The 16,379-nt window shown below is 42.0% G+C and overlaps 1 protein-coding gene across 3 annotated transcripts in view; it reads right to left on the minus strand.

Moving 5' to 3' along the window:
• CDK6 (cyclin dependent kinase 6) overlaps nucleotides 1-16,379 on the minus strand; it is a 98,019-nt gene that overhangs the window by 48,881 nt on the left and 32,759 nt on the right. For all 3 annotated transcript variants that reach the window (XM_028751320.2, XM_028751322.2, XM_077936937.1), the window contains exons 3-4: nucleotides 16,137-16,272; nucleotides 162-329 (exon numbers count right to left, since the gene is read on the minus strand). In XM_028751320.2, coding sequence (XP_028607153.1) covers nucleotides 162-329; nucleotides 16,137-16,272 — 304 coding nt within the window. The remainder of the gene's footprint in view (nucleotides 1-161; nucleotides 330-16,136; nucleotides 16,273-16,379) is intronic.

Consider the following 16,379-nt stretch of genomic DNA (forward strand, 5'->3'; position numbering starts at 1 on the left):
AGTAATGGCAATCGCTTCAGATAAAGTTCAACTGTAACGCTTCTCAAATAGTAACACCTATCTTTTGCTTTATTTAGTTGTTCTAAAATAACGACCAAAGAACATCTATGCAAAACTAAATCCTGAAATTAGATTTAAAGAAAGAACACATTGAAACTTACCACAGATGTAAGAGCCATTTGAAAACTGTAGATCCTTGCAAGGCCAAAGTCGGCTAATTTTATCTGCCCGTTGCTGGTGACTAGAATGTTTTGCGGTTTCAGATCACGGTGGACCACTCTGTGCGAATGCAGAAAATCAAGCCCTCGTAGGAGTTGAAACATCATGTCCTAAGGGTAAGCAATTGAGAGTTTTGATGAGAAACAAAGTATGTCATTTTTGCACAGCTTAAATATATACACAGGGCACCCAATATATACACTTAGGATATATATACAATAGGTAAGCCCCATTTAAGGTAGTGAGCCTTACTCCTGAATAAACATGCACATGGTTCTGATAAGTGTACCTATGCTTGTGTACCTAGATACACAAACAGCCCTCTTAATGCACATTTTTATCATCATCAACATCATTAATTCTGTTGGGAGCTGCCCAGAGTGCCTGGGGAATAAATAATAAATTATTATTATTATATGTTTGCAGGAAAGTGCTGCAATGGGGAGCCTTGTGTATTCATGGAGGCTTTCCATGGAATAAAGACCCTGGAAGATCAAGAGTCCCATTCATATGGGAAACATCTAGATACACAAAGCTTCCTGCTGCAGAAATTTGCTGTAAACACATGAAGTGGCCAGAGGACTCACGCAGCTCCAGGGGCTCCCCCTCCTCTCCCGTAGTCCCACTCTACCTCATAAATCAACAGGAATTACATTAGTAAGACTAACTTTTCATATAGGGTGGATTATGAGCAAGCTGATAAACATAAGTCTCTATGTTATTAGAATTTGCACAACAGAAATAGGCTATTAACATTTGACAATTAAAAGCATGTAGTTAGTAAATAATATATTGCAGGTTTTGGTGTCCTCGGGTGTCTTCCCGTGTAAAAGTTGGGGTGTCTAGGCGACGTTTCGACGAGGTCTCACTCGTCATCTTCAGGCTGGTGCTTTCGGCTTCTTGTTACTGGAACAGAGCAGGATCTCAGTGTTTGAGTTCCTATAAATACTGTTGAGGAGGTGTGGTGTATAGCCTCCAATGTTCTGGGCAGAGAGGAAGTTCCCAGGCTAGTGTGCCTTTTCTTCTTTTGTTCCTTAATTACTTGAGGGATATCTTGAGTGATTTCTTGAGTGATATCCTGAGTACCACTTAGGTGGGTCATTAGGTGTGGATTAGTTGCTAAAGCCTTTGTGTCTTGACCTCTTGAACTTTGTGAAGAGTTTTTCTGAGAAGATGGCTGTACTGCACTTAGTTGTGCTCTGGCTTGGCTTCGTGTATAGGGGCGAGCTGTGGTTTTGTGGCCTGTGCCAGCCAGATCTGTGTGGGGATTGCAGGGGGGTGCAGCATCCGGAGGTGCCACCATGGTTTGGCTACTGGATGGTGTCTGTAATTTATCTGTGGAGAGGGTCTGGGTTTGGGTCTGGTGTGGTTGATTGGTGATGGCGTTCTGTGTGCCTCTGGATCTGGTGTCAGTTTTTGTGGGGAGGGCTAATTTCCAGATGTCTGGCAAGCGGGATGTGTCGTCACGCTTGTTCATGTTGTGAGGGTGTTTCTCTATCTCGATGGCTTCCATGATTATTCTCTTGTGGTGATGTTCCATGTTAAAGAGCAATTTGGAATCTGCAAAATTAATTTCGTGTCCTGTTTCTTTCATGTGTTGGAAAAGAGAGGAAGTTTTTTCTTCTTTTTTGACGGCATTCTTGTGTTCTGCAATACGTGCATTTATTCGTCTGTTTGTTTGTCCAATGTACGTGGCTGGGCAAACCATGGTGGCACCTCCGGATGCTGCACCCCCCTGCAATCCCCACACAGATCTGGCTGGCACAGGCCACAAAACCACAGCTCGCCCCTATACACGAAGCCAAGCCAGAGCACAACTAAGTGCAGTACAGCCATCTTCTCAGAAAAACTCTTCACAAAGTTCAAGAGGTCAAGACACAAAGGCTTTAGCAACTAATCCACACCTAATGACCCACCTAAGTGGTACTCAGGATATCACTCAAGAAATCACTCAAGATATCCCTCAAGTAATTAAGGAACAAAAGAAGAAAAGGCACACTAGCCTGGGAACTTCCTCTCTGCCCAGAACATTGGAGGCTATACACCACACCTCCTCAACAGTATTTATAGGAACTCAAACACTGAGATCCTGCTCTGTTCCAGTAACAAGAAGCCGAAAGCACCAGCCTGAAGATGACGAGTGAGACCTCGTCGAAACGTCGCCTAGACACCCCAACTTTTACACGGGAAGACACCCGAGGACACCAAAACCTGCATTCCTGTACCCGTGAAAATCTACGAAAGTAAATAATATATTATTTATACACCATTCTTCTACTCATAAAGCACCCAGAACAGTTTTTTAACATGAGGAATCATAAAACCAAAAAGATTTATTAAAAACCTGATGCAAATTTCTTGAGAGCAGTGCCTTGAAAAGGTGCCGTCTCCTGTATTCACACCTGCAGAGTTCACAAGACTTAAATGCAAGGGTGACAGGGGTGTTTGGCACAGTCACAAGACCTTTGACCTGCAAGCTCTCAAGGCTTTTGAGCCTCCTTAATCAATTTCACATTCAAAATGCATTATCTAATCCAAGAGTGTGGAACCTGCGGTCTTTCAGATGCTGTTGCAGTAGAACTCCAATCATCCCTGGCCACTGAGAATGCCAGCTGGGGCTGATGGGAGTCCAGCATCTGGAGTCACTGGATTCCCACATCTGCTTTAATCCAACATGATAATTTACACACACGACATTTAATTGCTCAACCAAAGGGTTGAGTTTTGTAGCATTTTTTAAAAAAAAATGAATCGGATCACTATAACGACCAATAAATATTAAAATCTGAACCAAAGCAACACAGAATATTCACAGATATTTGGTGATCATGTTTACTGCTTCTGTCTTTTACATGTTCAAATGCATACAAATGGGGGGAAATGCACCTGTTTTGTCACCTGTACCATTCCATAAGTCTCCATCTACAATTCTACATTTTAGTTTCTTTTCATAACACTAAAAATGTGATGGTTGGCAGGTAAAAGACCCTGTGTGAGAGGCAGAGAAAGGAAGATATCCCAGGATAGGAGACTGGGAGAGGAAAGGAAAGCTCCCAGATGAGAGCTCGGAGAGTTGTATGAGACAAAGGTTAACTATGCCAAGGTCATTCTGAATACTAATTTCTACATATTCTATTTCAACATGAATTGTTGTGGGAATGGTGATATAAGCTCACCAATCTCACACAGTGAAAAATTCTTATGAATTCACTTTTGACAGTTGACAGGGTATGTTAAGGAGCTAGTTCTCAAGCTTTACCCTTGATACTCTTTCCAGGAAAATATACAGGCCACTCCAAACCGATGAGATTTAAAAAAAAGGAGAACATGGTGATGATCTTACCATGCCAAAATTGAATGTGAGCATCAGCCATGATATGACATATTATCTTCATCCTGCCAGATGACTACCAGGCCATTCACCAAAAGATTTTAGTGAATCTTTCTTAAGCCTGCTGAAAGGAAATTTAGGAATCTCCTAGTTACTTATCATTTCCAGAGGTCTTCCTGAATAATAAATACTTGTTTTAAAACAGTAAATGTGATCATGAGAACTGTACATTTATTAAAGCTCCTGAACTAAGTAGTACTGCAAACAGGCACATTTCTGGGAATGAAATACAGAGTAGTGTGTTTTTATTGGCCGTGCATCTCGAGCCAACCCACTCAGTACTCTGTATCCTGTCTACTGATTCCGAACTGCAGCTCACAGGCTGCAATCCTACGTACACTTACCTAGGAGTAAGTCACACTGAACTAATGGGACTAGTTCTGAACAGACACACATAGGATTGCCGTCAGTCATCGATTTGGCTCTATACAGTCGAAATTAACACCTCAATGAAGGGTTAAAGTATGGCAGATGTTGATAGCAGGCTCTCCTCACCAACAGGAAAGACACATGGCTATGGGGCCCAGATCTGGGTTTCTCTTTCCTAACAGCTGTTTGTGGACAGCAGCTAATTGTATCCACTTGTTTAACCTCAGGGATAATGTCTAGAGGGGACAAAGTGCCACAAGCACACTTTTTTCAACGGTCATTTCCTCTCTGGTGTAACTTGCATGACAGCATGTGACAAGCAGAAATTAATGGTGGCACTGCTGTGCCAATACCTCTTGAATTGCTTTGACAGTGGCTGCAGGCTGCCTGCTTGGCCACCCAGCCAAGACCTCACATGAAACATGGCAAGGGGCCCACAGCTCTATTCACTAACAAGACAGCTGGTCAGTGATTAGGAAGCTGAAACAATGCACCAAGGGGGGAGGGGAAAAAACATTTGCAAGCAGCTTCAGATCAGGAGATCAAGTTTACTCAAATAAGAGCATCTGAATGTTTCACCACCTCCTTACTCTGCATATTAAGGTTGACTAGGGAGACACAATTTTTGTAAGACAACTCCGGCAGAAATTCAACGAGGCATTTGAATTATGAAAATAGACTTGGGGACTGATCTTAGTCGCAGTATACTTACCCATGTGCAAACCTTACAACCTTCTTATATGGAACACCTTTCTGTGACGTCTAACTTGCTCAGACCAGAGGTTCTCAAACTCTGCAATCTAAGACCTAGAAGAATCTGCTTAGGGCTGCTCTACTATTATGACAGTTACATTCAAGATAGGTTGTTATAGGTAAGTACACATTTGTGGTCCCTTGGGCTTGGGCTGAACTTATTTTTTTCAGGGATTAGGTTCCTGGGAAACTGAGAAAGGTCATGCAATAAAACAGCTTGTTCTTCACTGTCCCTGAATAAAGTAATATAGAGTTGACTGGGAGAAATTAAGTAACCACTGTTTCTACAAAACCACACCTACTTCCCATGAGTCCATGCTAAAGCCACATGATGGAGGGGCGAAGATGAACCTTTGTCCACAAATGCGTTCTGGTAACTTTTTGCTCCCTGGCACCGTACATTTCTCCCAATGTATGGACCAGAGGAAGAGTTCTCTGTTCTTCCTCTGCCCATCCCATTATGAGAGGAAAACAGGTGGGCCAGAAAGCAGGAGAAAAGCTAATTCTTTCTGTGCATCAACTCCTTGGAAAGTATGGGGGAAGAAACATCATAGAGGGGAAGAGGGAGTCTGCCACATTGGAATACTTTGTGGAGCTCAGTGGAGAACACTTGCTTTTCATGGAGAAGGTTCTAGGCTCAATATCCAGCATCTCTAGGTAGGGCTTAAACATACCTGTCTTAAACCCAGAAGAGCCACTGCCAGTCAGTGTAGAGTTGACAATACTGAGCTAACTGGACCAAAGGTCTGGCTTGGTATAAGGCAGTTGACTTTATATGACGTTGATATATTCACTGTGTCAAAAATCTAAAAGATTTTTCACAGTTCTGCCAGTCTAACTAGGAATGCACATGGGACCTTCTGCATGCTGCCCCACTGGACTGTGGGACATCCCCAAGAAATATAGAGGGTACATTTGTCAAGGGTAAGCTTGGTAAGAGGAACAGGAATCCAACTAGCAAGTTTTTTTTTCCGAGTGAGGAGGAAGTTGTGGCAAATATAAACTGCCCTGTAATCCTCAGATGAAGGGTGGTATAGAAATGTATTAAATGTATTAAATAAATAATACATTTCCAGACGTAGAATAAGTGTTAAGGTCGGTATACTGCACCAACTTTCAACACAACTTTCAAATTCAGAAGAAAAAAGCGCAAAATAATTTGAGCTTGCCCTAGGAACTGATCAATAGAATGAAACCTTAAAAGATGAAAAAAGCAAGTTTTCAAACAATGTATTATTTTCAAAATAAAATACCATTGTGCCAAAGAAATCTTGATGGTGGTAAGCAATTGGGGCTTTCTCCTGCTACCAATGAAGCTCACACAGAATGAATTCAGAGGGTTAATTTAGATATTGCTCAGTTCAGCAAACAACTTTAAACAAACTGAAGTGCCTCTGCTACACCAGGGCCTAAGTAACCTTTCATTTACTCATGCCAATTAAGGGGGGGGGGACCCCAACAACAACCCACCAATCAGAGAACCCACCACACTAAAGTATGCACTGTTGCAAAATGCCACTCAATGAATTGGAAGCAAACTGGAAAGCAAATGAAAGAGGCTAGGAATCACCATCAAAAGAGTGCTGTTCTCTTTTGTGCCTTAGATATACTAAACAGTATTATTTACTGTGTGCCCTGCAAACTAGTGAGCAGCTGGGTGTAACACATTTCCATGCCATGTAACCTCTCCTTATGCAGAACCAGAAGAAAAGAGATCTCTCTGCTATGCCGTTCCGGTGGCAAAAGGAAAAGACAAGATGATGACTTTCCAGCTCATTGCACTTTTATAACATTCTCATCAATCACTGTGAGGTGGGTCTTTCTTGTTCTTGCTGGAGAAATGCTCTTGGTTTGCTGTTCACAATGCAGAATGACTTCACTAAATAGCTCATCAGGGTCACCTTCATCAGTTTCGTGTGTGGGGAGGACCCATAAAATTTAAGGCCTCCAGTTTGTTGCATGAGGAGGGTCCACTTACTTAATTTTGATTGCAGGCTTGTGGCTTCAAGTTTTTCTCAAGCTGTGTCTGCGCTGACAAACCTCGCCACAGCTCATATTCAGGGACTATGTGGACCTGTGCTTTTGCAATTGTACTGCCTAAGCGCAAGTGGTACAATTCACCATCCTGAATAATTTTATCTCTCTCTTCCTTTAAAACAAAAATAAAAATGCCCTTTGCTAGCTCTGAAGAAGGAAAATGTGAACAAGTATAAACTGATGCATGAAGGGGCAAAAAAACTTTATTTCATGTATAGGTGGTGACCATTTAGGTAAGTCCAATTCACACGTGATCACTGATTCATGGGTCCTTTTGGATCTGGAAGAAGACATAATGGGGATGAAACAGGGCATGCTTATATGCACTATGTGGGGGCCGGGAACAGAATCCCCACGTGAAATGGTCGCTTGCTTGCTCATGGGGTCTGAACTGGCAGTGATTGGCCAGGACCAAGACCTTGGGTTGTAGTGGATAGCTCAATGAAGATGCCGACCCATTGTGCGGCAGCAGTGAAAAAAGCAAATTCCATGCTAGGAATCACTATGCAGGAACTGAAAATAAAAAAGGTACTCAAAATGATCAAGGGGATGGAGAAACTTCCCAATTTGGAAAGGTTTCCACATCTGAGGCTTTTCATTTTAGGGAAAAGGCGAGGAAGAGGCAATATGACTAGAACTCCTGGGCACCCAAAGAATCTGGAAGTTGGAAGAGTCAGGACAGACAAAAGAAGCACTTATTCAGGCAGCGCTCAGCTAACAGAGGAACTAGTTCCCACAGGAAGCAGTCATGGCTACCAACTTGGATGGCTTTGGACAAATTTGTGGAGGATAAGGCTATCAACATCTACTAGCCATGATGGCTGTGCTCTGCCTCTGCATCGGAGGCAGTGATGCTGGGTCTGACCCAGCAGGGTGATTATATTCATTGTCCACTTGGCTCAGAACTGCCTACAATAACTGGCAGTAGTGCTCCAGGATTTCACGCAGGAGACTTCCCCAGCCAGAGGTTGAACCTGGAAACTTTTGCATGCAAAGCAGATGCTCTACTACTGACCGACAGTCTTTCCATTAACTTAAAAGTAGAAGCACAAGAAAACACATGATAGGAAAGCAAGTTAGCCAATGAAGAAAATGATAAAATGCTCAAAATACAATTGCCACCTGTTCTCATGAACTAACAATTTCTTTCTGACTGTTCAGATATTTTTTGGATGCTCCAGAAAGAGACTGGGTTTGCTTTTTTTACAACCTTCCCGGGAAGTATGCTACCCTTTGCAGTTTTTGTTTACTGCAGCCAACAGGATGTCTTTGCTCTTCTAGAGGTACATTATGGCCTGTGCACATCAAATCAGTAAAAGTTCCATGATTGTACAGAAAAAAATGAGGCCAGTTTGCAAAATCCATGCAATTCACCACTCCAGGCCAAAATTGGCACTGCTTCGCCTGGAGAACTTTGGATCATAATCCAAAAACGTAATTTACTGCTTTGTGTGCTTTGGAAGGGATTACTACAACACAGCTGTAGTAATCACCCAGCCCACTGTGAATGCGACAATATGAGTGGGCTGGTTTTGGAGATGGGAGAGGTCTGAGTCTAGCCTTGTTGGTCCTGCCCTTTGCCCCCGATCTCCTCTGCTGCCTTGCAAGCTCATACCAACAGATTTGAGAACTTTGGAACCAGAACTTACACATGAATAGAGCTGCACTGGCCATTGTGGATTAATGCAAAAGTGCCTTGCACAGCAGTTTCAGAGCTTTGGAAATCAGCCCAGCCAAACCACCTTCCTCCAGGCTAATATTCTGTACTATATATGTGTGTTGAGGACTATATCCAATAACATGTCTGGTTTGGAGCTGGTTGTCTGCATAACTAAGCTACTCGGGACTAGCCTTTCCCAAGGGAATTCTCAGGGCATTGTGCTCCCTGAAGCTTTCTCAGACTGCAAGATAAACTGGAAGATGTGCAAGTCCACCCTGGCTGACTAACAAATTTGAGAAGATGGCATACAGCAAGTTGCTCTCCGCCTGCCTTATGAGACTCAGGCAGAGATGGAGGATTACACGTTAACAGGTCAAGTTTGGAACATTTGTGCATCCAATCTTTGGGACCTCTAGATCAACTGGCCTGAACTCCTTCCCAGTCCTATGCCTTGAGGTTTTTTTAACGGCGATGCTGAGCTTGAACCTGGGGCATCTTGCATGTAAATCATTATTCTCTTTCTTTCCAATTGTTAGGTACTGAGTGCTGATACTTATGTAACCAAAATGGCACCACCTTTGACCAGACACTGAAATCCAGCTCTGAGGGCTTTCTGGTGGTTTCCTCAATGTAAAAAGTGAGGTTACAGGGAACCAGGCAGAGAGCTTTCTCTGTAGTTGCACCTGTCCTGTGGAAAGCCCTTCTGTCAGATGTTAAGGAAATAAACAACTATCTGACTTTTAGAAGACATCTGACATAGAAGAGTTTGATGCTTTGTTGTGTTTGATGTTTTAATTTGTTGGAAGCTGCCCAGAGTGGTTGAGGTAACCCAGTGCAGGCCTGCAGGAACCCCAAGTTTTGCAGAAGTACAACAAATCCTTTTTTTAAAAATAAAAGAAACCCAAAAGAGGCCAATGGAGACTGATCATGCTTTGTGGTCATGGAATGCTGGATGTGTGTAAAAAACGGAGGGGAGGAGGAACATCCACCTTTTAACTGAGTTGCAAGGTTCAGAAGATTCTCAAATAATGTTGTACTTTAGATTTCCCTGATCAATTATAGCCTATGACCCAATTCATATCCTTACATCACTGGTAGAGAGCCAAAGCAGTGTGACTCCACCTATACCATCTTAGTAATGTATGAAGTGTGTCATGTGGACAGGGGCCATGCCCCTGCAGGCCAGCAAAACTGGTGTGGGGATTATTCATGTGCCTAGCCCTATCACCATGACCCACTTCCACTAGCTCTTTTCACACTACAGCCCTGCTACATTGTTTTCACATTAGTCCTACACCACGGAAGACCTGTGCAGAGAAGGCCCCAGTGTTACCAGGGCATCATGAGAGCAGCCATGCCTCAGATGGTAATATATGAACTGGGTCTTACTGTTTTTGCACTGCCTTTTGATGTTCTTGCCCTTGTTCCTCATTGTCAATTCCGATCTTCCTTGCAAACATCTTCCCTTCAGTGCTGACGGAAAGCCCCCTTGGAAACAACTATGTGATTTCTGTTCCTTGCACAGCACCTTGCAGAATCTTGGTATCAAATCAATCTTTAACACCCTTGCAAAAGTATGAGTTCAAATGTGGATGTGGCATTGCTGGCTGCAAAGCCGCCTCTCTATCTGCTGCTCCTCTTTTGCTGAAACTGCACCACTACGAAGTCAAGTCTGCTATGTACCTTCCTTGATATATGGGGAAGGAAGAGGAACTTCAAGGAATCCCATCCTCCTGGTGCCAGGGCATTGGTTTTAATCATGGTGGTAACTCAGCAAAGAACACCCGAAGATAATAAAACACATATTTAGAGATGGTTTGACTTCCCACAAGTCTTTTTTTTTTCCTTTCAACATCTCCTGTTTTAGTCTGTGTTGCTTCTCATTGAATGACAGGCCTGTGTAAGTCATACTTCAGTAATCTGAAGCATATGGCTCGTAGCTCACTGTTGTTTTTCTTATAGTTTCAGAATTAGTCTTTCCAATTTAAAATACATGAAAGACATCTGTATGCTCTTTCATTAAACTCCTTTTTATATTTATAACATCCTATGCATTCTTTTGGAATGTTTTCTATTGAACTGTGGAGTCCAGGCTTGGGCGGCAGCTATTTCCTTTGTATCACAGAGGGAGGAGTGCTATTAGAATAGACCTCCATCTCTCTCTTACAAACACAACACAATATATTCTTTGCTTATCCAAACAGGGATGTCTTGGGTTAATTTCAAACGAAATAATATTTTATGTGGATTCATACTTCAGCCCACACACCCTCTCATTCCAGCAGCTCTCTGACCCCCACTTCCACCCCCCCCACCTCCCTCCTGCAATAAAAATGGATGGAAAACTCCTTGGAATCTCCATTAATGGCTGTAACATAACATTCTGAAGCCTTTTGAGATTTCTAAATTGCAGCTGCACAGCAGAACTGTCCTACTGCAAAACAAATGGTATGTATTTTGTCTGCCGAATTTATTGCACCAAGTATGCTGAGATGGATTACATATAGCATCAGCTATGTTGGTCAAAATGGCATTCAGTGCTAGTCAAAATGTAAATCTAGGGCACATTTCATGTGAAAAGGAATAAGAGCAATTTTTCGGGAGTAAGTGAAATAAAATACTTGGAACATATTAACAATATTCTTGATTCTATGCATTTATGCGAGCATATCTACCTGTATACCATCAAAATGTCCATTTAACACCAATCCACTACCTTTTTTGTGTGTGGGGGGGTACAGTGCTAACAAAGCTAAGCATTTTTGTGCTACTTCAGTATTACAGTGGGGGCACTGGATTTCTGATGCAATTTAACTAAGGCAAGGTTGACATGTCGTTTGGCTAAATTAAAATCTCAGCTCAATACATGTTGGCCTGGATTGCACATACAGACACACAAACACTCCACTTGTGTGCATTCCACTTCTGTGCAACAGCATTTACGTGTGCTGCTGCCAAATGCATATTTTTTTGGAACCAGGAAATGGTGCCAAGAGAGCCACGAAAAGAGCAGGAGAGAACTGGAGGGAAACAGTTTGCGTGGTCGCTCCAAGTGTCTTGCCACCCCCACTCACTCACCCTCCTTGGCTTTTTTCTTCCTGCCAGTATGGAGGGGGGACTCCATGCCTCTGACCACCCACCTGCCCATTCTTCCCTCGCTTGCGGCCATTTTGTTCCTCTTCCTTGCCACCCCACAAGCATGCAGCCACGTTATTTCTTGGGGATGGGGGAGAAACTAGATAAGGGAACTGTCTCCGTAAACTTCCAAGACTAACAGGGAGAGCACCAAGAGGCTGCACAGTGGTGATGGGCACTGGGAGCCACTGACCCACCATTCAACTTTCCAATCACTGGAGGCAGGCTGGGCAGGTGGGTGCACATGTGCAAGGGCACATCACCGCCCGGGAATGCAAGTGGGATGGGTGGGATCTGCCGAGAGAGGTACGCTTCCCAGCCTCTCTCAACAGTGCCCTCCCCACTTTATGTGATTTCCCATATATGCACAGAGTCTGGGAATATAAAGTCTGTGTAAGTAGGGAGATGCCTTTCATGCTAAACAATGATTTAGCATTATGCGCAGAAGCCTGTATGAGACTGAGCAAAGCCTCTTCCTTCCACAATATTCAGTTTCACTTTTGTCATGTATAAATCAGGAATCACAGTTTACAATAGACTCCATTTAGTTGCAAAACAAGCCAACTTCAAATCATGGGTTATGAAGCTGGCATGCTTAACAAACCAGAGTTTATTTTAAATCACAATGATCTTGATCCATTGTCACTAACCCCCCCCCCCAAAAAAAAACCCCTAACAGCAGATCTGTATCACCAGAAACATCATTTGATTCTACGGTCCTGAGAGTACAGCGCTTTAGAGGGTAGATGTGACAAGTGCATGTTTGATTAAAAATCCCTGCCCCTGAAATATTCATAGAATCAGAGTCATCTAGTCCAACTCCCTGCAATGTAATAGTATTATGACAAGAAAGACTCTGTGTGTAGTCTGGAGAGCTGGCCCTATCATTAGGCAGAATGAAGAAGCTATCTCAGATGACAGATGTTGGGACGGGAAGTGGCAGTAAGGTGTGCAGAGCTGTGTGGTTTCCCTAAATTGGCCCGCGGCCCTCAGAGGCAGTATGAATATTGTCCTATTGACAGTGTTGCCAGTGTTAATGTCAGAGTTGACAGCCAGTCTGGTTGCCTTCTGTACACTGCATGTGGAATTGGGGAGGGATACTAGGGAGCAAAATAAACCTTTGGATGGCTCTGGTATGGAGTTTAAATATATAGGGAAAGCATTCAAATATTTAGCCTCTGACCTTCCTGCCTTCTGGAGTAATGCAATTCCAGGAGGGCTATACTATATGCTCCCCCTGCCCAAATGTGTAGATATCTCTTAGATTCTGTAATATCAGATCCGCTTTACTGAAGTGAAAATAATCTTATCAGGTAAGTATCTAAAGGATTAAGCACCCAAACAGTGCATCTCTGTTATTTCACTCATGTCTTCATTCGTAGTTTTCTGTTTGCTGGCAGCAACACTCTAACTTTCCCATAATGTGTACTTTGTTTGAGTTTATTTTAAAAATGGGGAAAACTCTCAAAATAAAGGCAGTTCTATGCATACTGATTTGAAACCTGAAGAACCAGAAACTGGACTGGCATGCTGATTATCAGAAATGGTGACGAAGAGAGAGGGAAAAGTTGTGAAAATGTGTGCAAACGTAGGAAGAAACAAAGTGGAGAATCTCTGTTCTGTATATGTGGTTCTTTGGTGTTGTCGTCTTCAAAGAATGAGAACCAAAGTTAAGCACCTCCACATCTGTCTGATTTCAATAGGAGAGTTAAGTATATTCTTTACTTAACTGTTTAGGGGGGGATGATGAAATTCATAACTGGAAAAGATGTTTGCTTGGGTTTTCTTAGTCTCTTCCCAATAGCCTCCAAAAGAGCTTGCATGGATTTGAAAAGAAACAATAACTGTCCCGGGATATTGCTATATTTTTGTAAGTGCAAGGATTTCATTTTTTTTCACATATGGAAATTGCATTATTCCTGACTGATCATTAAAGGTTTTTGCAAAGACACAAAAAAAATATGAGTTACATAATATGGTATCCTTGATTTCAGAATCCTATAGCTCCTTACTAATCTGCAAATAGCTATCACAGGTCCTTAATGATGTCTTGTGCTTGATTCTGAAATTTTGATTTGACAAACCTATGGAATATAAGTGGAGATTTCCCATGCACCCCCTGCAGACAGGAGGTGAAGGTATTTTCAAATTAGCATATGATCGCCACAACTATGTGGGTTAAATTATGCAAGGCTGTTTGGTGCAGGCTCTCATCTTAGAGAAGGTTAGTGACAATTTGATCTCATTAACTTAAGTATCACTGATTTCAGTAAAATTCACTTCCAATTAAGCCTATAAGTAGGATTGAATGCTAACAATCCAATGCTGTTTACAGGCAACTCCCATTTTAGGTGTGAGAAATATGCGTGCGATTGTGCACAGCAACGAACCTGGAAGTGACCAGAAACATCCTAAAGACATCACTGAAACATCACTAAAAGGGCAGAACGGGGGTGGAAAGGGGCGTTTGCAATATTTTTCAGTGGGTTTCTGATTTCATGCAAGCACACAATGACCCAGAACGCAACCCCCATCTAAATTGGGGGCTGCCTGTACTTGGAACGAAGTCTTATTCATTTCAGTGGGGCTTATTTCCTGTAGCTTTAGCATGGCAGAAAAGGACTTTGTTGCTTCTGCAAAGTGTCTACCAGATTGTTGGCACTTAATTAAGCAGCAGTAGAATTAAAAGTAAAAATAGAATTAGTAACAAAACACATTCACTATGTTTTTCAAATGGGCAAATGTAAAATATCCATGTACTTTTCAGGAAATAATGATTTTTATATTTATATACAATGACTTCACTTTTTGCTAAAATCTAGCAACGCTCATGATTTTAAAACTCTGGGGTTCCTCAGCTTTTGTTTATTTCACTGTTATTTATATATATCTGTCCTGGAGTTTTTCACCTTGTGCATTGTGCCAATACTCAAATATGATCAACTGATTATGAGCATCAGTGACAGATGGCAAATGGCTCTTGCCTCAACACTGAAAACTGACATTCTCAGAGAAGCCAGATCTTCACAGTAATTGATTCTTTGTCATGCAATGATGTCATGTGTTGCCTGTTTTATGGACAGAATGGAAAATGCAAAGCATACAGAATGGGCAACAGACGCGCAGTCCATTCCACTTAGACTGTGCAAACCTCACAATGGACAGCTGCCGAAATGGGGTAAAATATGGCAAGCATTCTTTAGAGATGGCAATAACTAGCAGCCTGGTCCCATGCCCTATTGCACAGTTATAGTGGAGCACAGCATCCACCACTGAGTATATCATTAAAGATAGTACCCATTGCTCAAACATGGCATGCTGGCTTTACTTTTTTTATAGCAGATGTATATGTAATGACCATATCTAGTAGATGTCAAAGGATTTCCAATTTGTTTCCAGATACAATTCAAGGTCCTAGGCTTTGACTTATGAAGTTCTAAGTGACCTATAATCAGTGTCTGAAGGATGTTCTCTCCTATATCGACATGCAAATTCTTTAAGATCTCAAGTCCTACCCTGAGCATTCCTATCTTCAGAGGCTGAGTTGTACTTGGGGCAGAGCCTTTTTTGTAGTGGCACCCCCTCCTAAATAAATATTTGCCTAGTGCCTACTTTTTATCATTTAGACATTGAGTGTTGCCTGTTTTTTCTTTCAAGCTTTTAGTTAAGGACATGATAATTTGTTGCTGGCAGCTCTTGTGTATTCATCGTTTCAGTGTATTTCTTATATTAACTGCAAGCCACCATGAGCATTTTGCAGAAAGATTAAAATATTTAAAATAGCAAATAAATAACAAAATCATATAAATATATGAAGCTGCTTGACGCTGAGTCAGACCATTGCTCCATATAGTTTACTACTGGGTACAATAGGATTAGCTAACATTGTGCTCTCCAGCTATCGCTGGACTACAATTCCTATCACCCTCTGCAACCATGACCAAAGATCTGGTATGATGAAAATTGCAGACCACCAACATTTGAATGATAGCACTTTGGCTACCCCAATCAACTGGCAGCAACTTTCCAAAAAGCAGTTCCCTACTCTTTCTGGACCTACCTGAGATGCCATTGGCCGCAAAACATGAGCTCTACTGCCGAGCTATGGTACTTTACTAGAGGCTGATAATAAATACAGAGGCCCAGTTCAGATGTGAACCATGGTTTGCTGGTACAAGCACAAGCAATGGGAAGCCTCAGGCTCATAAACACTTTTCTCCCCTTTCCCCATATGTACCCAGCCTTTAGATACAAGGGGGGGGGGGATGACTAGAAGCTTCTGATTATGATTTACAACTAACTGTAGTTTGTGATTTTAGCTGAACACTGCAAACTGGTTTATTCAAACCACTTGTTCTCAACCCAGGAGCTGAAACTACGATGAAGAGCATTTTTTTATAATTAATCATAAATTATTTTTTTAAGAACCAATGCCTGTGAATTTGAGACAGAGGTAATTAATTTAATCTCCTCTAAATAGAAGTTGTCCTGAAAATGCTTCCGCTGTATGTTTGTCTTTAGCATATTATTCCATAAAATTATGTACAAACCTCCCCTACCCTTCTTTGATACCTTTATAGTTTCGCTAGGCACACCAGGCTCTGGAACTTTATTCAAATAAGTGGTCAAGTCTTGATCAACATGTTCAAACACCAGTGTTAGTTTCGTCTCTCGGTCTGTTCGGGATGCTGTGCATACATCGAACAACCTAAGAAAGGGGAAAAACACATAAATGCTAAGTAAATGGGTGGAAACCAGCAAAAGATTAGTGTTTGAAACTGAGATATGAAAACTAGGATCTAAATGGCACCTTAA

The sequence above is a fragment of the Podarcis muralis genome, chromosome 12 (genome assembly GCF_964188315.1).
Source record: "Podarcis muralis chromosome 12, rPodMur119.hap1.1, whole genome shotgun sequence".
NCBI lineage: Eukaryota > Metazoa > Chordata > Lepidosauria > Squamata > Lacertidae > Podarcis > Podarcis muralis.